This window comes from Chaetodon auriga, chromosome 12 (assembly GCF_051107435.1).
Source record: "Chaetodon auriga isolate fChaAug3 chromosome 12, fChaAug3.hap1, whole genome shotgun sequence".
In the NCBI taxonomy this organism is placed as follows: Eukaryota; Metazoa; Chordata; class Actinopteri; order Chaetodontiformes; family Chaetodontidae; genus Chaetodon; species Chaetodon auriga.
In genome coordinates, this window is record NC_135085.1 from 18113125 (window position 1) to 18141116 (window position 27992).

At 41.1% G+C, this 27992-nt stretch overlaps 2 protein-coding genes across 9 annotated transcripts in view; one reads left to right on the forward strand and one right to left on the reverse strand.

Annotated features, from left to right (window-relative positions):
* On the reverse strand, positions 1-10197 carry eef1da (eukaryotic translation elongation factor 1 delta a (guanine nucleotide exchange protein)). 8 transcript variants are annotated; one of them, XM_076745795.1, is made up of 10 exons: positions 10115-10162; positions 9619-9640; positions 8628-8663; positions 6082-6202; positions 3692-3748; positions 2243-2324; positions 1995-2092; positions 1385-1573; positions 921-1115; positions 1-127 (listed from the first exon to the last, which is right to left on the reverse strand). In XM_076745795.1, the coding sequence occupies exons 3-10, from the start codon at positions 8639-8641 to the stop codon at positions 89-91; spliced, it is 795 nt and encodes a 264-aa protein (XP_076601910.1). In that variant the 5' UTR covers positions 8642-8663; positions 9619-9640; positions 10115-10162; the 3' UTR covers positions 1-88. The 8 variants fall into 8 exon arrangements, with proteins under 8 accessions (XP_076601910.1, XP_076601909.1, XP_076601911.1 ...); XM_076745794.1 differs by lacking the exon at positions 9619-9640 and having other exon boundaries at positions 10115-10194; XM_076745796.1 differs by lacking the exon at positions 9619-9640 and having other exon boundaries at positions 8628-8681; positions 10098-10194.
* A 4919-nt stretch (positions 10198-15116) lies between these two features.
* Positions 15117-27992, forward strand: part of ghrhra (growth hormone releasing hormone receptor a) — a 28432-nt gene continuing 15556 nt past the window's right edge. The window contains exons 1-2 of the mRNA XM_076745219.1: positions 15117-15329; positions 16124-16232. Coding sequence (XP_076601334.1) covers positions 15213-15329; positions 16124-16232 — 226 coding nt within the window. The 5' untranslated portion in view covers positions 15117-15212. The remainder of the gene's footprint in view (positions 15330-16123; positions 16233-27992) is intronic.

The following is a 27992-nucleotide window of genomic DNA, read 5'->3' on the forward strand; positions in this document are numbered from 1 at the left end:
TTTGTGCTCAAAACTTAGCATTTTAATAACCGTGGAAGCCGGGAGCGGCAGCAACACTTTGGGTGAGCAGGTAGCGAGCTGGTGGAGCTTAGATCTTATTGAAGGCAGCAACATCGACACTCTGGACCTGCAAAGGAAGAAAAAACGGTGTTATGTAGGGATTTATTATGCATCAAAGACATTGTTTTAAAGCACTGCATGTCACATACAGATTTAATGACAATGTTAATTAAGAGAATGTAAAGTTTTGAGAAATAAACTAATTCACTTTCTAGCAGAGATTTTAATAAGGTCGACCCCCTCATCTGTACAGCAGACGGTTAGCTTAGCACAAAGACTGGAAATGGTTTGTCCAAAGTTACAAAATCCAGCTACCAGCACTGAAGCCCACTACTTAACACATTATCTTGTTTTTCCAACTCCAGGAGTAAAAATCTGCCATCTTACAGAGAAATACTCAGACATATGAGCTTTGTGCTGCGTGAAATTTAATGACTTGTTTCCAGTTTCTTGTGTTAAACTAAGTTGATGCCCAGTCGTCTTACATTTAATGGACAGTCATCAGTGTCGCTTTTTTATGAATCTCTTTACCTGAAAGTGGACGAGCATATTTATCTTTTGGTTCATGAATTACCCTTTTTTTTTTTTTCCTGGAAGTACATTTCTGTTCTTTTTGTTATTAAAGTTTGGTTCTCACAAAGTTCACCTCTAATAGTTTCTATCACTAATGCAATTAAAATGATGAAGACATGCTTCCAAAATAAGGTCAGAGAAGAAAGTGATCACTGGCATTATTTACAATAACCAGGCTACGGTACAGCTACAAGCGCTCTCAGATGACCTGTATAATACTGACTGACACAGATTATCAAAATACCACTCCCTGACCCTTAAATTACATCAACTGGATTGGTACTTACAAAGTCTTCAAACTTGGTGATCTCCTCTTCCAGGATGTCTGTTCCAACTTTGTCGTCTTCAACCACGCAGTTGATCTGCAGCTTCTTGATGCCGTAGCCAACTGGCACCAGTTTGGACGCTCCCCACAGGAGCCCGTCCATCTGCACCGAGCGCACACACTCCTCCAGCTTCCCCATATCAGTCTCATCGTCCCACTAAAGGGGACGCAGAGGACAAACGGACCTTAAATCAGGCATGGCACAGCATGCGTCACACTACACGCACGTTTAACTATTTTGTTGGTGATGCAGGCTTTAATGCATTAGGTTTCACTTTGGCTGAATGATTAAAACTATTAAAGTAAATCAATTAATTAGACAGTGATTTAACATTCAAACAAATTCATGGCCTGGGAATTTCCTGATGTTGAGTCTTTCTGAACTGAGAACACAACCGTAACAGAACCAGCATATGTGATACATACGGGCTTGACATCCAACAGGATAGACGACTTTGCAATGAGGACAGGTTTCTTGGACTTCTTGGCTGCATAGGCATCCACACGCTCCTGCTTGAGGCGGGCTGCCTCCTCATCTTCCTCATCACTGCCAAACAAATCAATGTCATCGTCGTCATCATCATCCCCATTTTCCACCTGTTTGACTGGCGCAGCCTGATGAAGATAGTGGAAAAGGATAAATCGCTGTGAGGATGAGCTGTTTACAGAACGTTTTCCAATGAGGCTTTACCTTTGTCTTTTTTTTTTTTTAATCTCTTAACACAAAACAACGTGGTATAAGACATATGATAATAAAGCATCAACAGATATGTGCAGAGGAGGAAGGAAGCGTATAAAAAAGTCCTCCTCAATACAAAACAATTCAATCTAGTATAATCATAAACATCAGACACGACAAAGCAAACAAAAACAGATAAAAGCTGATGACATATTCAAAGCTCATCTTGAGAGACACAGCTGTCTCACCTCTTTCAGACACCTCTTTCATACAGTATCTTATTATTACATATTTATGTTCCCTGTACCTGCCGGGAAAAAAAAAAAAAAAAAAAAAAAAAAAATCTTAGTCACCTACCTTAGCACATGGGACGACGGCTGCTGCTGCTGGGGTCTTTTCCAGCACACCCACTCTGGACTCGAGCTTCTGCAGGGCTGCTCTCATTTCCGCCACCACTAACAAGCAAACACAGTAATAAAGTTAAGCATGAACACTGCGCATCAGGTAAAGCAGAAGCTCAAAGACATGAAAAAAACTCCACACACACACACACACACACACACACACACACACACACACACACACACACACACACACACACCTACCTTTGTGCAGAGCCTGGTTCTCCAGTTCCAGGCTCTTCATTCGTGAAACCAGCTCCTGGTCTCCTCCTGCATGTGATGATGACTGTGGAAAGATAAACAAATTAATTAGTGTCACTTTGCAGGTCAGGTCAGGTCAAATGGGAACAAAGCTAATACACCATCATCCAGGTTGAGATCTCCAAGCCTGAAGGGAAGAGGCAAGCGAGGAAAAAGAGAACATGCAAGGCTAAAATCTATTACACAACAATGATTGGGACACATGTCACACACACACACATACACACACACACACACACACAGTGCTGATGTTAAAATGAACTCCCACAATCCCAAATAAAGACACTTTAATGTTTACAATGTCAGCATGCAGGCAAACTGTGCAAAGATTTTTTATTTTATTTTTTAAAACAAACCTGCAAACAGATACTGCGTCACCAGAACTTTCATTTTTACCCCACAGTTTTTTATAATAGCAGTAAAGGCAATAGTTTGACATGTTGGGAGAAAAAAAAAGTCAAATAGACATAGTGGAGTAAAAAGGTCTCTGCCTTTGATATGCAGTGAAGCAGAAATATGAAGTAGCAGAAAATATAAGTACAAGTACCTCAAATGTGTACTTAAGTACAATACAATAGCAAATTTCCTTTTTTTCCACCATTAGCACCTGAGCCAGTTTAGCTAACAGTATCGAGCTTTAAACAGCCCAGAGCATCATTTACATAGTGTTGTTCTGTGAGGCGGTGGCCACTGTGCTGTTACTGGCACCTGATTGGCTCACAGGCTACAGATAATCAAACTCACAGCAAACTCTCGCATGCCATGGACAATCATTCTCACTTTAGCCTGAGCAAAAAAAGCAGCGCACTGTAGCCACAAACATGTCAGAAGAGGATCAATACCACTCTTGTATTTGTCTTTAAAATGTAAGTTTAACTAAAAAAAGGGGTAAATAAAGGAAACTAACTCCCCTCCCTGTTTCCAGTCTTTGTGCTAAGCTAGGACAGATTTGAGCGTAGCATCGATCTTCTGATGAAACTCCCAGACATGATGCAAATAAGTGTATTTCCCAAAATGTCTAACTGTTCCTTTAAGTTTAATCAACAACTGATCCCAGGAGTTACATGACAGGTAACTGTAAATGAGAATAATGAGAATGGAGCTTTCAAGATGGAAGATACAGAAATGGGTCATTAGAATATGAAGATTAGCATTTCAAGAGTGTTTGATCTCGTGAAATCATCAATATTGTATTTTCCCCCAAATCACACACTCTCAATCAGTTAGTGGTGGACATGTGAGCTCTCAAAAAAGATGCAGGATGGTGAGACGGTGGAACAGGATGAGACATCTCAGTGCTGTGATAATGGTAGCACACTTCACTTCAGGCAACGGCTGACACAGCCAGCACACCCGGCTGTCTGTCTCAGCCATGCACACAACAGGACTTACGTTTCTGTGCTGCCGTTTCTGCTGCCGCCCTTTGGCCTGCTGCAGGGTCGTTTTCACCTGCACCCAGTGATGTACAAGGTGAAGGTGATGAAGACAAAAAAGAAAAGGACTGGTTGTAGGTAGAAAAGTGGATGCTTCACATGCTGCAACGTCAGAGTCGTCAGTTACAGGACAGAAACTGAGATTGTTAGAGAAACGGGACGAAACTTAAGTTTAAAACCTTTTATATCAACTCTAGATCAACTAACTAGTGGTGCAAAATGGGTTATATATCAACCAATCCTACAGCTCTGAAGAGCTTTTTAAACTGTTTTACCACACGTTTACGATGTGGGCTGTAAAACCACATGTCATGTCCTCAAACCAGCCGTCTCAGCAGCTCTTACTGGTTTAGTGAAGTTAAGGCTGACTTTACGTTCACATTTTTCAAGTCCATAATAGAATACTTCTAAACCCATGTATAAGCTGAGATATACTGAGTTATGAATCACTCTAATTGTTTTTCTTGTCCATACTGGCTGCAAAGTGATCACTTCTTCAAGCGATTTCAGTGTAGGAGATGTGGTACAAGCATCCACAGTGCTCTTTCCACGCAACAACAGGTTCAACATCAGTTGCCCAAATTGAGTAGGCGTTGCTCAGGTTAGTCTTTTACGTATTAAACTCCATCCTTGTGTTTGCTTGCTGAGCCATGGCAGAGGGGTAGTAACTCAAAGAAGGACTTTTGCACTAAAAAGACAGTGACAGTGATTTGTCACATTCAGGCTGCTGAAGCATCAATTCAGCTGTTGCGTGTAATTGTACACAGAGGAAAGACTGTGGATTTTACCATCAGTTACCTGCGGTGAAATAGCTTTAAGAAGAGATCTCTGTAGCTGGTGTGGAAAGGTGGAACAATTACGGCTACCCATGATGCATTCCATGTACATTAGAGGCATGCCAGTTTAAGTAGGAACTGATGAGAAAAAAAACTGAATTTTCCGCTGGACACGTTTTTCTGCAAAACTGACCACACACAGTGCAGCAAATGCCACTGACCTAAAGACAAACACATAAGCAGCTGACTGACAGATTGCAGTGAAGATGATGGAAGAAGCAAGTAGAAGTGAAAGGGAGAATAAGCATCTTTGAACAGAAAATGTAATATGTACATAGCACTTTTCTTAACGCAAGATGACGCCGCTCTGTGACACGAAAGACAAAAATGTCCTCAAAAACTCTGTCTATACTTTTGTCATCATGCATCATTTAAGCAGCTATTCCCCTGTTTTAGGGCTGGTACGGGACATTAGTGAGCACGGTCCTGCCACTCCAGGGGGTGTGCCTGCGGCTCTTTTGTAGCACAGTACTCACTCCGTTTAGGGAATGCTGGATATCCTGTCGGGACTTAGCAATGTCGTGCAGGATGGCGTTAATGTCTCTGTCCTGCAGGTATACGTGGGTAAAGCAGTGATGGAGCAGGAGCAGTGACAAAGACAGAAAGCAGCATGCAAAGCAGACAAAAGCAGGACAGCCCAGACACCAAACATTTAGGATGATGATTCAGAGGATGAGCAGTCAATCAAAAGTAAATAAATGTGAGCTGCTGGATTATTTAGTTGTGCTTCAAGGTCGCACACATTTTGGCAGCATACATTAGGTGCACAGACCGAGGACGATAACCTGACCTATAACTCTCACGGTGTAGCTACCTGTTCTACTGAAACTTGAACTATTTTCACTGACACTTTCTGACTGGCGTCATCTATGGATTATTCTGAGTAACCAGACCTTTGTTTCTGTCAAGTTTCTATTGCATTTGTGGAGCAGAAGAGGCACATATCTCAAAAACCTCAGCAAATAAAACAACCTGCCTTGCCTGAAATCCCAAAGGGTAAGTGAGGACATGTGGCTTTTTGTGATTTAGGTGAAATGACTCTTTAAGACCTGGGAGTGATCATACTATAATCTCTCCATTGTTTCGCAGGCCAGCGTAGAAACTCTGTGAGCCGCTGCCGCCCTGGACAGCCTGAGAAGCAGAGACAGCTGCCAAACCACCTGACCCCTCTCTCGCTAGGCCGAGCCACTTCTAAATCGAGTGGCTTAACTCACATGCACACAGCTGCTCCGGGCTGCCGAGGGCTGTGACTGACGATGATGTAACTATTGCTTAATCTAACAGGCTGGTGACTGACAGGGCAGCATGAGCTGAGGGGGTGTCAGGCAGTAGACGAAAGGAACTTCAAAAGATGACGGCAAGAGACAAGAGGTTTGGAAATAAAGGTCGTCTGAAGAATTTCTTAGAATAATCAGGTAGATATTAAACAAGGTCTGAGGCCCAAGCTTTGCTCTTGGGCTGCATGAACAGTTAAGTTTCCAAAAGAAGCAGGATTTTTATGTGCTCGTTCTACCTGCTGCTGAGCGGAGGGTCCATTGGCTCCCTCGTAGAAGCGCTTCTCCGCCTCATCGTAGCAGTGTTTGTCGAACCAGATGTTCTCTGAGGCGAGGCACTGCAGTCCACTCATGTTGTTGCTGAGAAGAGAAGTCAGAAATTCAGCAGAAATAAGACGATTCTCTGCAGCCAACAGCTCGTCTACTATTAAGTTGTTACAGCCAGCACAATCAGGGACAAAAATGAGTGACAGAACAGGGCTAAATTAAATGCTTGACCAGGACAATGTATGTTACAAGTTACAACATCATGCAGCGCCACAGATGGAGTTGTGGGTGGAATAGGGAGAGACGAAAAACAAAGCATGACAGACAGTTTTTTATCATGTATGCCTTAAATAAATGGCAGAATAACAGGCATCTGTGAAATAAAAAGTAACATTAATGGGTGGAAAAGGCGGTGAACTACTGCACACATGCTTCACCTCTCCTCTCATTTTGCTGACAGGTTGCTGCAGCAGACAGGCATCTACACATTCCTCTGCCAGTGAAACACAGTTGCCTGGTCGGCAAAGTCTGGATTATTGAACAAAAGGTAGGTCACTGTGCCACCCACCACCCCACCCCCGCCCTTAGTGACAGCAGAGGTCCATTTTGTTGCATGATCGTCAAACACAAACCCACTGCACTAAACATGACAGTATATGGCTGTAGTACTTAAGCGATACTGACACAATAACAGACTTAGTGGGCATTAAAACAATGCACAGGGCTGTATGGACGGGGGCATATTATTTCAAGTACCGCTACAAGTTAAAGGCCTATCAGAAGCCAGAACTCTGCACAGGAATACTGTGAAACAGGATTTTACAACTCAAAGTTATAACGGTGAGATAAACACAGCAATCACATTACAAAGCAAGCTAGCAGCACCTGATCAACCTGCCACCACAGCACCTTGTGATGATGTTGCACTACACCGCAGCAAAAGCTGAGCAAGGTTCAACTCTGTGCTGGCACCACTGTGGCGTTAAGGGATTGACCTCATTAAATGAATGAGGGTGCTACTTCATTTTAAGTCAGTCTGAATGTGGCGTAAACAAAAAACTCCCAAAAGGCTCATCTATAAACCTGCATATCAGCATATTATACACAATACACAAGTTAGCATAACTGAAAAAGGCCAAACAGAAATGCAGACAGACAACAAATAAAAAAATAAAAAAAAAATAAAAATCATAGTAATTAAATAAACCGAAAACACACATCATGTCTCTCCCATTCCTTGTGTGAGAGGTGCCATACTTGTCCCATCTGGGCCTGCTTTCCGTCTCAGAGAGGCCTCTCCTCCTCTGGGTCGGCCCCCTGCTGCCTTTGCGCCCCTGCTCGGTCTCAGAGGAGGTGCGATTGCGGCCTCTACTGTACTGACGGTGGGGGGTACCAGAAGCCTTTACAGTGGTGACGGGGTGCTCCTGATCCTGCTGTTGACTATGGGTGCGTCTGGTCTGGAAGCTCAAGTAGCCTCTGGTGTTCGGACTCCTCGGAGAGGATGATAGCGGTCCGCTGCCATTAGAGATGAGTCGCCGTTGGTGGTTGATCTCAGCCTGCTCAAAGGCACTGCGTTGGGACCAGATTCCCTCTGCTTGCATGCTCTTAAGGATGGGGCTTTGACCATAGGAGCCACTTGCTTCCATGGAGGTGCTCAAGCACTCCTCTTCAGCCCCAGAGCTCTGGCTCTCCGACTGGGACAAACGAGTGCGCCGGCGCAGCCTCCCAAGCTGGACTTTGTCTCCACTGATGGTGCCTCTCTCCTTGGTGGGGACATTACCCTGGCTGAAGGCCCACACTGGTGCAGCACGCTGAGGGGCTCCTCCTTGCTGATGGTTTGGCAATGACTGATCCATTTTTCTTTTTTTCTCTACACACTTTTGTGTCAGGTTTATGAGGAGAGAAAAGAAGCAACAGGTGGAAGCTGGAGCCATTAGTTCAGTGTGAAGTTAGTATCACAGAACTTTGCCGGTTAGACGCAAAGAAAGCTCATAAAACAGCTGATGTGTGATGCCAATGTGGTCTTGAGGGCAAGAGATGGTGGACTGATCGAAAAGCTTAAATTTTCCACTACAGTAAGAGTTCAGAATGAGCGCAATCGGTATGAGAATAGAAGAATAGATGATCAATCTCACATTGGCCTTTCAAAAAGCAAAGCCAAAACAAACAATGCAAAATGTGATGTGTCTAACACAAATGACAGGTGAAAATGGACAACATTTAGGTTAGGATGCATTTACAGTGTTTCCTCCATATTCATTTCAAATCTGAAAGTCAATAAAGCACAAGAATTTTTTATTGAGAAGTGCTGCAGTTTCAACTGGAAACAAACAGGGTGAATTACACCCAGATAATGGCAGGTGTGATGCAACACTAGAACAAGGTTATCCTTTCAAACACAGCAGGAGCTGTGTCCAATTAATGAGGAAGCACTGCTTTTATGCATTAAATATGTCAAGATGTTTCTTCTGAAACATCCAGGAAAAAAAAACACCATAGGCAACACTGTCTGGCTCACCTTTGTTTTGGCATGCTGCAGGATAATGTACGCTACCTATTGTGGAATGGAATACTTAAATCATACAAAATAAATCACAGAAATCCGCAAAGGAGTTCCGTTAAAGACAATCCAACTGTTTCTGATAGCAGCATCGCCTTTAAACAAGCAGGCAAACATCACCACCAAAAGACATCATTTACATTTACATGCATAAAATACAAACAGCTAACCGCATAATAAAATAATCCAATAAGAAACCAAAAACCAAAAACAATTCACTTGCAAGCACTGTTAGTGCAGATATGTACTCTCAGTTGCCAGATTATGAGGTACACCAAGCTAAACCTAATGCAGATGAACACAACAGCCTGGTATTAATTTCTACCTTCCTGTGAACTGTTTAAAGAGGTGTTAATCCAACTTTATGCTCATTGCTGAAGGTTTCCACTGTTGAACTGCACTGTCTTGGTCTGAGAGGAGTTCCTAATATTTTGTCCTCCCTATTAAAGCTGAACCAATCAGTCCATGACTGAAAATTAATTGTCTGGGTGAATGCCAAACATATGCTTGCACCAGCTTCTTACATTTGAGTATTTTCTGGTTTTCTTCAAGCAGTTTCAAAAGTAAGATTAATTATTTGAGAAAATAAAGTGGTTGCAACCCTACTCCCTAGACATTAATGAGGGTAGATTAAATATTGGAAATACCTCTCAAAATTATGCAATACAGCCCAACATCCCCACAAACTCCACCTCTCAAATTACCAGAAAATTGAAGCAACACCTTCCCAAATCAGGTTCAACCACAAACTCAACGCTCAATCTTTCATGTAGGCAGGATTTACTGCAGGTCTGCTGTGTTACTCTGCACTACTTCTGGCCAGGTGTAAGTTACCTAATAAGCAGCTGGCAACTGAGTGCGAAATACTTCCACTACACCGTAAGATAGCAACTAAACCGTGCATGTGTTAGGGCATCGGCTGAAAAGCAGCTTTATCATCAACACTCACCTTTGGTAACTGCAAAGGGAAGCTAATGGCCAACATAGAAATAAGAGACAATGTAAACTCACATAAACTACAAACCTTTATGGAAAACATAACCACAGGACTGCAATTTATTCTGTATGCTAACATCCCAGCATCGTTAACTCAATACTATAACTGGGCGACATACACAACTGTACAAGTCGACAACATTTTGTCACTTCAGACTGTGAAATAAGTGGGAAATCGTGTTTAATATCCTTCATAAATGAGGTAAATGGCGTATTTAGAGTGATAGTTATGACAGTGGGTTTCGTGTTGTATTTCGTCCGGTGCCTCCTCACACAGACATTAGCTAAAGTTAGGTTAGTTACACGAGTTTTTTTGACAGCTTCAGCAACTAGTAGTTCCGTTGACCACGTGGCGCTACAAAACTGAAAATTCAAAGGTTTATGGATTTTACGAATAGCACACTTTTTGCCATGTTCAAGTCGTAAAAATACAACTTTCCTGCACTTACTCTTGGCTTAATTCGACGTTTTATGGCTCGGTAACCGTCACTTCGCGTGCTGCCTCGGCTGTAATCCGACGGGAGAAGAGAACCTGCGGCACCGGGAAGCTTGTATTCTTTAGTTACACAGGGGGGGCGGACGATGACTTTTTCAACGATTTCCGCGTTCATATAACACTTACAGAAAATATAATAACAGAAATACACACAGAAAAATATTTTTTCACTATAAATCCTGAAGACATAACGGAATCTGTGCTGTCGCCTCTATTTACATTGTATCTTATGGTTGGTATGATCCATTTTGGCTGAAGACTTCATTTCCCATGATTCCAGGAGACCGGCAGCCAACAGGGAGCTGTGACCGGTAGTGCTTATGTTCTGTTCGGCTCTTGGACATACGTGCATGTCATTTTCATATGTTTACTTTCAAAAATGAGACAGTGTGGTTTGTGTCCTTGTCTTTCCACTTCGGCTAATGTGTGAGTACATCATTTAAAATGAAATGGGCCGAAATGTTATAAAGTTTACGTATAGTTCAGGTGTTAAGTACCTTGTGCAGACAAACATTGTTCCTCCCTTGTCCTGCAGGGGGCAGACTAATCGAGCTAATTTAGATTGACTATAAATCCTACAGGAAAACAATACAATACTTGTGAATATTATTAATAACATTTTGTAAACACCAGAGGACACATACTAAGAAGACGAAGAAGAACAGTTGTGGTGGTGGTAGTAGTATTGGTCTTATTTTTACTGCTGGTTGCAGGTATACAGGTTAACAATTACAAATCCAGCCTTTTTATTTTTAATGATAATTAATATTATTAATTAATATTAACCATAATAATAATATGCACAATGTGAAAGCCTCAAAGGAAACATGATCGATACATATTTCAGAACGATTCCCACAAGCTCTGAAATCTGTCCTGTGAAGATTGATGAGTTACTTCTGACATCTTCAGTAATCTGACAGAAGTCTGGAAGCCGGCTTCAGCTGACCTCCTGTTACAAGGACAGTCGCAGAGTCTTATCATCTGACTCGTGCAAAGGGAAGCATCTATCACGAGGACATCACATATTCAGACCAGCCTCTTTTCCACATTCAACCACTCTGGTTGACCAATAATTTACAACTTGCATCTTATTTTCTCTTCAATTTGTGTCCTTAAAAGGTTATTCTGTGCAGGACGCTCTTTAAAATGAAACCGAGGCTTTAGGTAGTGCTGAAATGAAGGCATCAGTCCACTGCAGTTCAGACAAGTTCAGGTAAGTCCCATATCTGAATGATACAGTATGTGTCTCCTGGCATCTGTTCTGTATGTTGCTTCAGGGGGTAAATGTCAACATTACCATCTCCACAGATATAAGTGCGCATCTGTGTTACAATAAATGGTTTCAGCATCAAAGATGAATGCTTCTTATTTTAAGAATGCACACCAGTCTGTATTCTGTCCAAAGGGAGAGAAACGTAGAATTTGTGAAGTCTTTGGGCTGTAAAATTAGCATCTGCTCCACTGACACTCACTTTGTGGAGTCATCAGATGTGAAGCTGAGTTGTCAAACCAAATAAAATCATAGTCATTCATTGGTAGCAAGTATGAACCTGGATTTAAAGAACATACAACACATTTGTGTTCATGTTTACACAGAGAAGAGCCACATTTTACATCCCAAAATTTAATGGTTAGCTCTCTAGCCTCAGGAAAAGGAGACATACATTTACAAGCACTGCCTGTGACCTGTGTCTGAGCCTCAGGGAAAAAACACACGACTGCTGAAACTGAGTGACATTCCTCTTTCACCAAGACCTTTCACTATGTATTTGTCTCGAAGCATTGACATAGCCTGTGCCGGGCTTTAGGGCCGAGGCCGCGTTGAGCCAAAAATCTGTCAGGAAGAAGAATATGAATGTCAGGGCAAACACGCAGCGATGACACTTTATTTTCATTTTGCAAAACGGTTGCGTTTGCATAATTGCATAAAGTAGAATATGTGAAGATGAAATGAATAAACAAACACCAGTCCATGTTTTAAGGTTGAGTCCTTACTGCAGGTTCCAGTCCAGTCCCTTTACTGCATGTCATCCCGTCTCTCTTCTCCCTTTCTTGTCTCTCGTCAGCTGTCACTATCCATGAAAGGCAAAAGCCCTAAAGCAGCACCAGTTTGACTGATATTTCCTGGAGTACACAAAAAAAAGATTTAAGAAAATGAATCAAAACAGAGATGCCTGTTTTTGCAAATGAAACCTTCATATAATGCTGATCTTGTTTGCAGTCAAAACCTTATCTTGTACCATTGCTGTCTTTAAGGCTTTTTTCACATACTCAGTTCACAATGATAAAAACCAGAGATAAGCAGCAAATCCTCAGAGCTCAAGCTCAACATGCAGACGTGAAACAACCTCAGAGAGATATGCAATGATCTCAGAGACACAAAATGACCACAAAGAGATGCAGAACAGCTACAAAAAAGACCACAGAGAGACTCAAACTGACCACAAAAAGACACAAAACAACCACAAACAGACACAAAGCATCAACAAAGAGATGCGAAAGTACAACACAGAGACGAGAAACAACCTCCGAGAGACCGAAAATGACTGCAAACAACACACCAGTCTGGGTGTCGCCCTGGGACGGGTGGGGGGGGCCTTTGTCTTGTCTTCTGTCCATAACTATACCATATTTTATTTCCAGTAAATAAAACAACAATAAAATGAAAATAACACCAACCCTGGCTCTAAACAATCCCTTGTCCACCCCTGCTGGGCAGAGTGAAGCCAGTACAGCGTTGGTGATGTTCTGACCTAAATTTTGACCGAGTGATTTTCACTGCTGATTATCAGAAAATAGAAACCAGGAGCTTTAGATGCTTTGCCTCTCTGTCCTCTGTGTTACTCTTTCATCATGTAATGCAGTCAGAGTTCAGTGTGGGCTGGTAAACAATGGCAAACAATGATGACCGATGTCATGTTAGCATGAGTTGTGGTCAGAGAGTCTTACTTTTGAAAAGGTTTTTTTTTTTTTTTTCTGCAGTTTAAGTGTACAATGTTGTTCACAGTGTTCGGAGAAACAAATCCTGATATACATAATGTATTTATTTAATGTATTTAATATGTGCTGTGATAAAGGAATGAGTTTTATTTCTATTAGTTAGAGTCAATTAGTCAACAACAGAAAAAAATCAATGATCAAGTAATTTTTATAGAAAAATGGAAAAAAAAAAAAAAAAAAGTGGTTCCAAATGTAAATATTTTCTAGTGTTTTGTCTTTTATGATAGCAAAACCAAATATCTTGCCGTTTTGGATCACAGTGATATTTTATGATGCCACGATGGGCTCTTTTTTTTTTGCTATTTGCTGACATTCAATAGACCAAACGGTTTCTCAAGAAAACATTCAGCGGAATAATTGAAAATGAAAATAATCCTGAGCTGCAGACGATCACCGGCTTCACTTGACCTGAGCTTTTCTAGCTTCACATGTTTACAGTGCAATCGGTTTGAGCTTGAATAGGACACAAACACTTGACTGTTTTCACTTCACACAACATCCCGACTGTTGATGGCGAGATAGGCGTCCCCGCTCCGCAGAATTGAAACCAGTGATCAAACAGGGAATGCAAAGCCGTTTTTAAATGCAAACAGCCAAAATGTTTGAAAAATGAGCCATTAGCCAACAGCGTCAGCGCTCAGCGTCGGTGCTTTCACACAAACCTTTTGTTAACCAGTGAATGGTCACAGTGTTTCAGGATTAGCTTCATGGGAAGCCTGTGCTACAATGATTACAGAAACCTGATAACACGCCACCGTGTATACCAAGAGGTTTGCTTTTAATCATTCCTGAAGCCGCTGGGACGCAGATTCACACGAGCGACAAGCATCATATTCTTCTCCGGTCTGCGAGGAGCTCTGGCTGAACACCTGGCGTTAAATGTTCCTGTAAATGAATCACTAAGCTGAAGGTTGAATCCCGTGTTCTTATTCTGCAGGGAAGGCTTTTGTTTTTGTAGCACTGGCCTGCTCCACATTCACACCTGGAAACCGTCTCACATGGCCCCATTTGGAAATTACAGGCCATACACCGGCTCCAGTGGAGCAACATGGAAATATGTTCTCTTCTTCAAAGATTCGAAGGTGGAGGTTTTAGCCCCTGTGCTAATCATAACCCACATGGCTGGCTTTCAGCTACTGCATCACCCGTGTTTTCAGGTACTACTGACAGCAGTTCACGTCCTCGGGCAAAGAAAGCAAAGCATGTCCTTTTGTTACACACCCAGTGGTGGAATCTAACTAAATACATTCACTGAAGTACTGCACATGAGTACAAATTCAAAGTACTTTTACTTTCCATTTATATGCAGCTTCTACTCCTCTTCAAGTCAGAAGTAAATATTGTACTTTTTACTCCATTACATTTGTCTGACAACTTTAGTTACTGATTACTTTTCAGGTTGCAGGTACATTTCATGTCCAGTGAAAACCATGTACGTCCACATTTGGTTATTTTGAAATCTTTTTATTTTCATGATAAACTGAAAGATTAAGTGTTCCTAAATGACAAATAAACTCTTAGGCTGGAAAATGCATCATCTGCTGTCTGTCTGAGCTCATGGAAAGTTGACTTTTCAGAGATGTGTGTTTCTCACATATCCTTTGTTAAGTATTAAATCATTTACCTGTCAGGGAGTGGACAGATAAAGGTTTTGTTGGACACATATATGCATCTGGCAGTCAGTAACATTTGCTAAATACATTTTGTGAATTGAAATTAGGCCATGGGCTGTTTCTTTCATCACCTGTCCCCACTGTCATCTCTCTGAATGGAGAACCATTCATTCACCTGAAAGAGAAACACACACACACACACACACACACACAGAGAGAGAGAGAGAGAGAGAGAGAGAGAGAGAGAGAGAGAGAGCGCAGATGTGTGACAGCAGCTTCCGCAACTTTGCAGCTCGCGGGGTGAGTGAGGATTCATCTATTTTAGGTTTGACATTTTCATATCGAGGCTATAAAGAAGAAGTGAGTGTTACCAGAGGAACAAATAACCTGGATTTGCGCGCGGATCATCATCACCACCATCATCATCATCATCCGATGAGGGATACAAAGCGGACAGATAAGAACATGGACATGTGTTTGAAGAGGCTGCCGGGACGACAGGAGAAATTCGTACTACTCATCTTCTATCTTCATCTGTGGTACAGACCTATAGTGAGTGACATGTTTCTACTCCTTCATCATGTGTACAGTCTTCCTATGTGGGACAAAATACTCTCATTCATGAATTAAGAGCAGCTCAAAGTGCAGCTCAAGTTGACTCTTTTGCCGCTGCATGTTATACTCGACAGAAGCTGCTAATTAGGAAACGATTGGCTTAATTACTCCCTATATGACATTTTTCTCTGGCCGCGCTGATGCCATTATTATCCCCTGTCCTTCTCTGGCTCTTTGCACTTGGACAGCAAATGTCCTCATTAAGCTGCTGGCGCTAATTAGTGGTTATCAAGGCTCGCGACCTGCATCCATCACATCCATTCATCTGGTATCAATCAAAGGCAAAATGAAGAGGGAGAACAGGAGGAAGATGTGCGGAAACATGAGAGTGCGGCTGGTTCTGATGAAGTCTTAGTCTGCGTCAAGGTTTGAGCGTGAATTCGCAAAAAGCACGCTGAAAGAAATTACTTTAATTCTTATCAATAAATCCGGTCCTTTGAGAGCCAAATATCAACATAAAGAGCTTTAATTTGCTGCTAAATTAATGAGACTCCTGTCTTGAAAATGCCTCCACCCTGACCAGTGACAAAAAACAAGTGATCTTGTCCAAAGAGGCGTGTGTGTCTGTGTTGATGGTGTTTGTTCACTGGACTGGTTCCTCCTCGTTTCTCCTCCTGCTGCACCCACTCACGCACAACTACCAGTCCTCCAAGCGAGCGGCGCAGCGCATCCGCTTTGCGCTGCGTCTGTGTGCGCCGCTGGAGATAAACCAAGCTCTCTCCTCTTTGCAGGCTGAGGGGATTCATCCGGACTGCGCCATCATCTCTGAGCACCTGAGGGCTCGGGAGGTTTGCAGTCAGACGAGGAGGAGCGAAGCGCAGAACCAGACCGACCGCAGCGGTGGGTTCGTGCGTGATGCTGCTGCTTTGTGTTTGCGCTCACCAACGCACACTTTGTCTTTGGACAGAAATGTGGGCTAAACTAGAAAAATGACTTGTTTGGACATGTGTCAGGGCGTAAAACGCGCACAAAGGCAGACGTCAAGGGAAATGATGCGGGTCAAACTTTCTTTGAAGCGCTTTATTTGCCTGTTATCTGCTGGTTTTCCCGCTGTGGTTTGATTTTTGTGGCACTGGGAGCAAAGTTCGCGGCTCAGTTCATGTGTTGAACCTGACTTCAGTGGCTGACAGGTCAAAATGTTGATGAGTCCTGACTTTATAGGAGCATTCAAGGTTTATTTGAAAGCTACATTTACCAAATAATTTACCCTTAATCTCACTTTTTAGGTTTCAGTAGTTTTAACCGCTTTATCTGATTTGTATCTCGTTTGCTGGGGAGCTGCAACCAATGGTTGATTTCATTGTCAATCTGCAAACTGTTTCCTCAATTAAACAATAAAATAGTAAAAACTGCCCGTGAAAATGTGTCAGAGCTCCAGCTGACGTCTTCAGATTGCCTGTTTTGTCCGACCAATAGTCCAAAATCTCCAAATATTCATTTAACTGTCACATAGGTCAGAGAAAAGCAGCAAATCCTCACGTGAGCAGCAGGAATGCTGATACTTTATCTTAAATGTCTAAAAAGATCAATTAATTATAAAGATAGTGGCTAATTAATTTTCTATTCATCAAAACCTGATGAAACAACATTTTGCTCAGCTGTACAAGAGAACCTTTCCTTTTTATCAATGACCAGAATGACTGAAAGGAGTCCAAATCTACTTTTCTCAATAGCGATGTGAGGTATCAGTGCAGTACTTGAGTATTTTTCACTCCACCACATTTATCTCACGGCTGTTGTTATAGTTCATTCAATATTAAGATCTTTAGTAATGAAACATGACCAGTTTATATCAGTTGAAAGTACTGCTTACATGTTTATGGATAAATAATAATGATCAGATAATATAATAACACAATACTGACAGGAGCAAAATGACTACTTTTACTTATGATACTGTACACTCTGTTAATAACTAATAATTAAGTATTTTCTAACTACTGCTACTCCTACTTTCCCTAAATGACCTGAATACATTTAAAGTTATTGCACTGGTAGCAGCAGGACAACAGTGTGACAACCCTTTAATTTCACTTTAATTTCCTTGTGAGGGATTAATAAAGTTTCTTATCTTATTCTGAAAAGACTGAGAGTGCAGAGAGTGACTCAGGTCTATAATGTGTGAGTGCATTATTACACCATGTATGCCTCATCACACTGATCTAGTACCCACAGTGACACCTGTACCTCCTCCTGGTGAGGCTTCACCTGTTTGTCCTTCCAGTGTGACTCAGTGACTTCATGATATACTAATGAACCTGGCATCTCCCAGAGGGCCACGCTGCATGTCTGTATGAGGCACTGTGTCACTGAAGTCGAGCTCCTCTGCACTTCATCAGAAACTGCCCCAGAATAACAACACTCTGACAGCTCCCCTCCGCGAGAGTGATGAACTTTAACATTTCCAGACTAATTTGATCGTAATTACCCCCGATGACTCTGAACGCCGGAGGCACACAACACTTTAGTGCAATGTTGTCATCCGCTGCTCATTACGCAGATAAAAGTCTGCTGATGGTATTCACTGTCCAAGTAGGTGTGTTTGTGCGTCCATCAGCGTGATGACAAACATGCAGGTGATATGTAATCACGCAGGGTTGGACAGTCATGTGGAGCTGAAACGTCACCTTAGTGAAATCATCATCAGTCTCATCAGTGACTGTCGGTCCACGTCACACGCTGCTGTATGCTGCTGTGAAATGAGCTGCCATTGGCTGAAAAACAGCCAGTCACTGTTGTCCTCCTTGATACGCTTGGCATCTAACGATTACTTTATGTTATCAATTAACCTGTTGATTTATTTCATTGACAGCTTAATGCATGATATGTCAATAAAAATCGTTAAAAACCCAAATATATTCAGTTCACAATATTGTCAAATAGAGAAGGGCAGAAAACCCTCACGCTTGAGAGCCTGGAGCAGCAAGTATTTGGCATTTTTAGCCAAGCTAATGGTGTAACTCTGCAGATGGCAGCGTAGATTTGTTGGTCTGTCAGTCCATCACTTTGGTCCAGACTGACATAACTCAACAGCTGCTGGATGGATTGGCATGAAACCTGGTGCCCAGTGGATGAATCCCTGTTCCCCTGACTTTTCATTGAGTGCCATCATCTGGTCAAATTTTATTTGCTCACTCCTTTGGTTTATGATCCTCAGCTGTACTTTGTGTGCTTAGTGCTGATTAGCAAACTTTAGCATGCCAACATGCTGAATTAATAACAAACACCGTTAGCATTGTCACTGTGAACATGGAGCCACGCTGGTTTTTACCTCAATTACTGCACCAAAGTACAGAGCAGCTAGAGAAGCTATTCATCATTAACAAGCAGCATATACACGTATAATAAATCATGTAACACGTTATAATGCTGGTATAAGCAGATATATGGTCATTTTAAGTATTTATTAATGTTAAGTGTTAAGTTTCATGCAGTTTTAACTTCACCAGTGTGGGATCAATAAAGTCTTATTTTCTCATGAAGAAATATTTCATATAATTTCAAGTTATATATAAACATCTGTTTATACACTAGCATGCAATTATGGAAGTTAAAGGTAAAGTTGTTCAACATCAAAAATCACTGAAAAATACCTTAGAACAATATTTAAATTACATGATAGCATGTTATAAACCTTAATACATGTTTTTATACTGCTTATAGTGCTAAAGTGTTACTGTGTTGATTAGCTTTTTTATTGATGGACTGATCAACTAAATAACTGTTTCAGGCTTGATTATGTGCTGATTCAGCAGTTTCTCAATAATTAAGTTTCTAGAGGGAAGCCAAATGTTGCAGTTTGAATACTGAATACAGCTAAATGTGTTTTTTTGTGTGTCATTACTCTGGGTGTAAGTAGTTTAAAGTGGTGCTTCAAACCCTTTTCACCCAGGAAATTCTCTGTAAGCACGTCATTTTATTCATATATTTCAAATAGTTTACAAAATACAGCTGTTTAAAACTGGTCACATTTAGCCCAAAACAATGATATTGTCTCTCTAAACACCCACCCAGATGTACATTACACATCACATTAAATCATTAAACCCCACTGAGGAGTCTGAACGCTGTTTAACAAAGACATCGGCCAGTTCCTCCTTCAGGGTCGCTCTGGAAGCACTCGCTCATTGTCCAAACTAATTTCACATGTCATTATTAATCCTAAATAACACTCAAGTGGTTAAATGTACAGTCTGTACTTGAGCCGTCTGTAATAAAGGCCTAAGAATAGAGAACTTTTCAGCGGGTGACAAAACCTTTTAGTTGATCTGAGAAGAAGTGTTTGAAATGAATCATCCACCTCTTGACGTGACTCCGACAGCTCGACACACCAGCAAATAAAGCATTATGGTTTTCCCCACATGGTGGTTCAGTCCTCCTCTGTTAAGCCCAAACACAAAGAAGTCAGTCCCAGTGTAAGTTTCCATAATTCGTGGTTTTCACTGCACTCACTGTGGCTTTTGTCTTGTGCATGAATGGGGACAAATTTTTCTTTTAACTTAGATCATATAATTGTGCCTCTTTCTTTGGCATCTCTAATCTCAGGCTAAAAATGAAGCCTTTTCATAATCAGCAGTTGTCACATCCCTCTCAGTGTCTGTATGACTCAAATTCAGAGATCTGAATTTAAGGATCTAGGAGCGGGAACTCCCTTATGGGAATATTATTCCACCACAGTAAGAGCGATCCAACAAACAGCTTCAAGTAAACAACCTAGATAAAAACTTTGGTTCAGATACAGATGCAAAAGACCTGACTGGGACAAAGGCTTGTGTCTGCAGCAGCATTTTCAGGTAGTTTTCTGTCCACATCAAAAGGGCAAAACAACAGGAAACAAGACAAGTAGCCTAAAGCCACACTAGGAGCACTGTGAGGCTGCTAACATTAGCACGCTAACATGCTCACACAGTGACGATGCTAAGGGCCTGGTTATGCTGGAGAAAAGGTACGAAGGTGTCCAATGTCTGAGATCCTTGTACATGTGAGAAGGGACGAGAAATACTTTAGTAATGAAATGAAAGAAAGAGAGAAAAATTAAAATTAATTTGATGAGAATGTCTTTTCTTGCTCCTGTCACAACTTGTTTGAAACGTGCATCAAATTCAGAATAAGCAGATATTTACAAAAATCAATGAAACTGATGAGGTTAGACATTAAATATATTGTCTTTGTACTGTTTTCGATTGAGTACATGTCAAAAAAGATGAGCAAATGATCACATTCTGTTTATTTTTTACACAGCGTCCCAACTTTTTTAGAATTTGGGTGGTAATTTAGATGCTAAAGCTAAAGCTAAAGCCATCCACCACTAACGGTAGAAAGAACAAAACCTTCCTTGTGACATACTTTTAATAGAAATTGCAGAGAAATTGGCAGAAATCCATCTAGAACTCACCAGCTTTGTTCTTAAAATTAAGAGCAACACACACACAGATGGTGCTCTTCAAAACACCCACATACATGATTTTCTGTGTGAGCCCACGTGCTGTCAACATGTCGGGATACGCCGCTGTCCTAATTCTTAATGTCAGTGTGTGACAACTCTCCAGAGAACAACAAAATTACCATGTTTGTTGGGCGTCCTGGACCTTCACTACTTTTCCTGCCTGTGTGGAGCATCCAGGCCGTCGTTGGTGGCAAATAATACAACACTATACCGAACACATAGCAGGACTGTGAGTGCTTCACTTTGTCCCACTTCTTCAGTCACCAACATCAGACCTTTTAACTTTTAATGAATTAATCTGCTGCTTTGTTGTCGCCTCCTCCAACATGAACTCATTCCACCCTACAACCTGCCCGACACCGAAGGTTCAGTTCAGTAATTAAATTGGGTCCACCTTCATTAATTAATTCTGCAGCTGGGTCTGTACAAGTAACACTGCTCTTTGGTTTTGTCCTCTCCGCCCACCAAATTGCCCATAATCGTGCCACCGCCGTCTCTCTGGGAAAACTGAAACGCTCTTTGGAAGCTGTCTTGAATAGATGCCTGTGTTTTTCTGTTAGGATTAAACCCGTCTGTGTGAACCTGAAGATGAGCATCCCACATGCAGCATGTTTAGAAAATGTTTCCCCTCTCACCAAATCTAAAATTTAGAGGCCAACATCCAATTTTGGCATAAACCACAGTGAAATATGAAACCACAATATTGGAAATTAAAATCTCTTAATCCCTCGCATCAATTACCCCAACACAGCCAATTAGTCACTGTAGAAAGAGACGGTACCTCTTCCCAAACTAAACCGCAACAGATACTTAACGCAAGCTTCTCCACAGCCTTTATTTTCAAGCTTCACTGCCAGTTTTAATCGTCTTATCCTCAACGGATTTCCTCCCCTTACAACAGTTTGGACCTGACAGGGGGCTGTTTGAGATGCATTGTTGTTTGGGATGTGATTAATCGTGGCTTAGTGTGGATGGAAGCCCACAACAGAGAAGAAGTCTTATTTAGGTTTAATGCAGAGCTTAGTGCGGACGTGGCCACACCGAGAGTTTCAAGTTATCCCTCTAAAGATGACAGGAATCAAGCTTTTCCACAACTTTAACTGGAGTGTAATTCATTGTAAGTGTCCTGTAGTAAGCCAGTGATCATTTCCCAGGAACTGATAGACCTCAATGTACTGCAGTTATGTTATTAATTACACCTGTGCTTCTCCTGCTTTCATTTCTATGAATGTCTTCTATAAAAATTGTCTATTAGGGCACAAGCTCTCCAGATTTATCTTGACTGAAATTACATTTGTGCCCCCCAAATATTTCTGTAAATATTTCATACTTTAATTTCATGCTGCTTTGGCTCCTCCAAACAAATAATTTATTTTCTATTATATGATACAGCATCAGTGTGGTTGACAGAAACAAACTGGAACAAGCTGAAATACAAGTTGTTTTTCTTGTGCAGACTGAAGCCAAGTGGTTCTCTCCTGGCAGAGTGATAGCATGTGCAACCGATTATCACCACCGGCGTAATCAAGCCAGAACTTTTCAGTGAGGGGCTGGGCCCAATAACAACAATTAGTGATACAATTACAGAACTAAAAATAATAGCATGCTTTATTTTTATATATTAGATGCCATATAAATAGTTGAAATTACAATGGATCTCAAAAGCTAAATTATTAATTAAGAAAAAATAAAACAAAAACATAGAAAGGACAAATTAAAGTAACATTTAAAAACTAGACGAGCGTTTCCTGAAGACGATGCACGTGAATGCTGTGCACACTGATTGACAGACGACACTGATTGGCTTAATTTTTGATTGATTTTTCTCAGCGTATAAACACAAACTCACTGAATGCGTCAGCTGAATATTGGATGCAATGGGAATGAATCTGGGACACATTTGCATTTGGCTATAGTGTAAAATGAACATCACTCACACACTTACTTATACGCAAATTGATCATAATCACTTCAGTTGAAGTATAGTTAATCATACTATTTTAGTAGTAGTGTTTTTAAATACCAGTGGAGTTTGTACTGTATACAGGCGCTGACTGACACATACAATGGGCCTCCATGGACCTTAGTGTAAGACAAAACTCATTATAGCTCATAAACTGTAGATGTCATCATGCTGAGCTTCACTTCATCAATACTGTGTGTGTGCACTTCTGAATGAAATATTAATAAAGTCTGTACTGTATAGAAGTGCTGTGTTATACAGTAAATACAATCCAGCGCAATGGGCCTCCACAGACATTAATGCATAATATAACTCTTAATGATTAATAAATGTACATGCCATCATAATGCACTTATGTTTGATCATACTCCACATGACTTTGCACTGCATGAAATGGCAGATGTATGAATACAATTCATCTCTATGTAAATACTTTATAACTTCTTAACTCAAACAGTATAATTGTTACCAATAAGGATAATTAAATGCAGTATTCTTCAGTCCAAAGAATGGCATTTGAGCTATAAATCATCTTTAAACCTGTAGGAGGATGTGAGGATGAGAAGTCTTAAATAAATAATGTTTTTTAGAAATAACATTAACTTTATAAAAACATGCAGAAAATTATTCACTTATTTATAAATGAACTGTAAGTAAATGTGCTGCGGCAGCAACCACGCTAACAGATGCAAACAACCGTGAGTACATGACAATAAATCCCCTAAATAAAGCATTGTATAGGAAAATATGAGGTTGTGGCATGCTTGGTGCTTGAGTCACCTGCAGAGTGAAAGTCCCACTATTCATAGCACCACCCCTGAGACAACAACTCACTGAGCGAACACTCAATGTAATGACAGACTTGAGAGCTGAAAGTGCATTTTTAACACAGTCCCTCAGCCCCTCATAGATCGTCGGCCTCAGGAATATCTGTCTGAGTCAGCCTGACAGCAGCAGAGGAGACGCTGACGTGGATCATTGAACTCCCATGTCCCCCGTGAATAAATAGGCACCTCCGCCTCACTATTGTTTCCCCGTGTTACGTTGGAAGTGACATCATTTTCATCGGTGCACCTGATTGGATGCAAGCGGTCGCTTTTGTCAGATATAGAAACGCAGGAGAAGGAGTGGATAATGGATTAGATGCAGTGGCTTTGTCCAAATGAAATAAGGCACAGAGAGAAATTGATATTTCACTCAGACAGATTGCTGCTTGTAAGTCACCGCTCTGTCGCAAAGCCTCAGATTACCTGGAGTGCACACACTCTTTACTGTGGTCAGACATAACTTGGATTTGTTTTCAAGGACAGGGAATTAAAGAACAGACCCAATGAAACATGTGAAAAAATTCAACAACTCTGAGATGGATTAACATGAAACAGACGTTCGTGGTTCCCAGAGGCTCAGTCCTAGTAACTTTGGTGATCTGACTTTTACTCCATCCACCATGAGCAGGTCAAACTGTTCAATCATCCAGGATGATGTATATTAATGATTAGCAGATGAGATGGATTAACACAACATTTTGTACAGACATTCATGGTTCCCAGAGTAGGAATCGTAATAACTTTGATGGCCCTTTGACTGCCCATCTTGCTCCGCCATGAGTTCAACATTCGAATCTGTCCAGTTTTTACCTTCAAAACTAACGACATGTCCATCCACCTCAGCCATGCTAGCGGCTTTAGGAGGCTGCACCTAATCACAGCACAGTGGTGCTTTCAGCTAACATGCTCACAATGCTAACATGCAGATGTTTAGCATGCAATGTTTACTATCTTACTTTAGCATTTTAGCATGCTAACAAAGTACAGTTGAGGTTTTTTTTTTGCAGCATTTTGGTCATTCATCCTCTGAGGACCATGAATGTCTTTCTTCCAAATTTCATGGCAGTCCATTTGATAGTTGTTGAGACATATCAATCTGGACCAAAGTGGGGACTGACCTTCCATTCTCACACAAACCAGACATGCGATACTGCCACTTTCATGCTCACAACATGATAAATATAGGAAGACCTTTATTGTGACACCATCCTTTTTTATTTCACCACGACGGCTTAAGATCAAAAACAAATCTTTGATTTCTATTTTCATCAATATTAAAAGGTTGGCTTTCTTTATAATGAGCCTCACACATCTGCTAGTACGGCTGCAAAACTCTTACTATAAGAGCTAAATTACCTTCCAGATTAGTCACAACATCTTTATCAAATGTGCATGACAAGGGTTTAAATATTACAGTGAGTCACATTACTGGTTAATTTATGTCCCCAACTGTGCTCTTTTTAATTTTTAAGAAAATGTTGAACGTATGGATGAATAAACATGATGAAATAAGTGACTCCAACTCAGCACAAAATGCGCTTCATGGACGTCCTGCTGAGATTAAAAAGAGAGTGAGAATGAGAATCCCGGCTTCACTTACAGGCACACGGTGTTTATGTTTCAGTCAGAAACCTCTGCTGGCTCTTTGAAACATTTTCCTCGAAACTTACAGCGCCTGAGGAGCTTAAACTTTTTTCGAGAGGAGATTTCCTGCTCAAATTATATTTGACATTCGTTTTGGTTTCACTTAAGCCTTGGGGATAAATGAAAAAACTTCTTGTGTTGCCTTTTTTTTTTTTTTAAATTCATCACTGCTGCTGATGTTCACCGGCTGCGGATGGAGATGGCTGACAGATATTTGCAGCACTAAACACTTTTCGCTTGTCACAGTGATTAATATGTGTCAGAGTGCAGTTACATACTCCGTCCATTCGTTTGTTCACTCCTGTCAAACTTGTCACTTTGCCTCCTGAGACCATGTACTCATTTATACGTGAAGTAGTCCATTATGTACCGGTAAGTAACCTAAGATTTATCTGGACTCTGGACAGTAGATGGAAAAACCTGGTGTGTGTAACATTAAGCAAAAGCTTTCACTGGAGTCCATTCACAGACACAAGACGAGGCAAGTGCAGCTCTACTGGGCTGTAGATTATGAAGCCAGGATTAATTGAAATATCCTCTTTTGGTTACATGAGAAGAAATATGTGACAAGGCAATCCGGTCAGCTGTATTCACTGTAGTTTCCGTGGTTGGTGGGGGCGAATTTGTGCCGCTGAAGGCCTCAGGTGGACAAAATGTTTCAAGCACTTTCTCAAGTAGAACAGCAGGAAGTATGTGACCATTTAAAATTCACAGTGTGTCAGGAACATTGTCAGAAGTACTTGACTGACCCATAAATAGTACTGCTTCTCCTTAGTGATGTTTGGATGCATTTACTGGCTCACAATAAGGGTGTTTGTTTTGTAAGAAAAGCAACCGTCTGTTTAAGCCGCTTATCTGAATGCATAAACTGGAATTATATGCAGAAACTGTTCTTTTGGTCATGCAGGGATTGTCCTGATGTGCAAAACACTAGATAAATCCAACACAGACTTGCACTGAAGAATACACAAGAGTCAACAGTGATGCTAGCAGCTCTTGGAGGCTGTACTCAGTCCAATGCTTTGAGCTAAATGCTAACGGCAGCAAGCTAACATGCTCATGTTATTGATGTTTAGCAGGCATAATGTTTACCATATTCGGCATCCTTGTTTAGCATGTTAGCATTGCTAACGACGATAGTGCGCAGTTGTGATAATTCTCCCCGAGGAGGAGGAGAAGGATGTTTGAAACAAATTTCATTCATCCATCCAGTGGTTTTTGGAACAATTCACTGAAAACTGCAAACATGAACCTTGTGGCAGCGCTAAAGTCAGGGGACCAAAAAATCCTTCACCCTGTGGGAACCACGAAGGTCGTGTGAATGCGAAGTTACTTGTGTCAGGGTCCAAAGTGGTGAACCGACTGACAGACACTGCTCTCCACAGACAACACAACAACATGTCCGAAAACAGAGTCCTGGATGTCTCTTGTTTTCATGTCTCCATGATGTCCACTGAAGAAATGTGTGTGACAGCTTCAGTCCAGCAGACACAACTAATTGACTGATGTGATGATACAGGACTGACAGAACTCTTCAGATTAAATATGACAGAAGCCAAACACAAGAAATGATGTAAACAACAAATAAATAAAAATTACTTCTGTTGTAGTGGCTGCTGTGAACAGGTAGATATGCTTGGAGAAAAACACACAAACATCCTGAATAACTGGAAGGTCTTCCATATTCATTCTTTCTACGTAATGAAACGTGGCCAGAAATCAATCTTTGTAATACATCTTATGGATCATCATAGACATGCTACTTCATGCATTCATGTTTGTCCTCTGATTGTCTAATGAACTGATTTACTCATGACGAATGTGAATTGTTTTTCAGTGCCCATGAAGTTGTCCAGTGGATGATGTTTGTTACTCGTTAACTCTCACAATGTTCATCTGAAGTTGAACAAGATAAGACTTAAACCTGCCTTATAACCCAGATGTTTTATATGTACATTCAATCATGATGACACTGTGCTGTGTGCCAAAAGCTTTTAGTGCAAACCCACTGAGAATTAACAGCTTTTAGCACCATTTACATCATTGCTGTGGTTTTCTGGCTGAACATAAACTGCATGGTTTAGCCGAGCGGTCGTATAAAATGATAAGCAGCCGTTTTTAGCAAACATGGTCAGAAGTGACAAAGAGACGAAGTAAACAAGTGAGCAGCAAATTGAGCATAGCATGCTGAGAAGAATTAATGAGACAAGCCGCTAGAAACATGTCTCTTATAGCATATAAAGCATTAAATTGACATCAGGGATGTGTATCTTTGGGTTTGTCTGTCTGTCTCTAGTGGTCAAAAACCAGTAAATGCAGCTATATTGGACTGGTTATAAAAGTAGCATTATCCTCTTATTGATTTAAACTATATACTTGAAAATATGCACAGTAAAATGCAAATGAATGCATGTTTTCATGCACTGCTTTTACATAAATATTAGGAGTTGGTTCTTTGAGGTGAAAACTGATTTTCCAGTCAGGTGCCATTAAACCATTGCACCCAGTCAAGCCTCTAATGCACAAAAACAATGCAGAGCACCTGCTGTAAATGAGGCATTTATGTTCGCTTCGTGCACTCATTTGAGGAATGTCGCAGTCTCCTCATCGATCCACACAGATCTGAAGTTTCTTGCTCTTACCAATAGGCTGACTTTTCGACCTCAGCCAAGTACAACTTCCAGTGTGTCCACTCACACACTTATCGACTGACCCTGCTC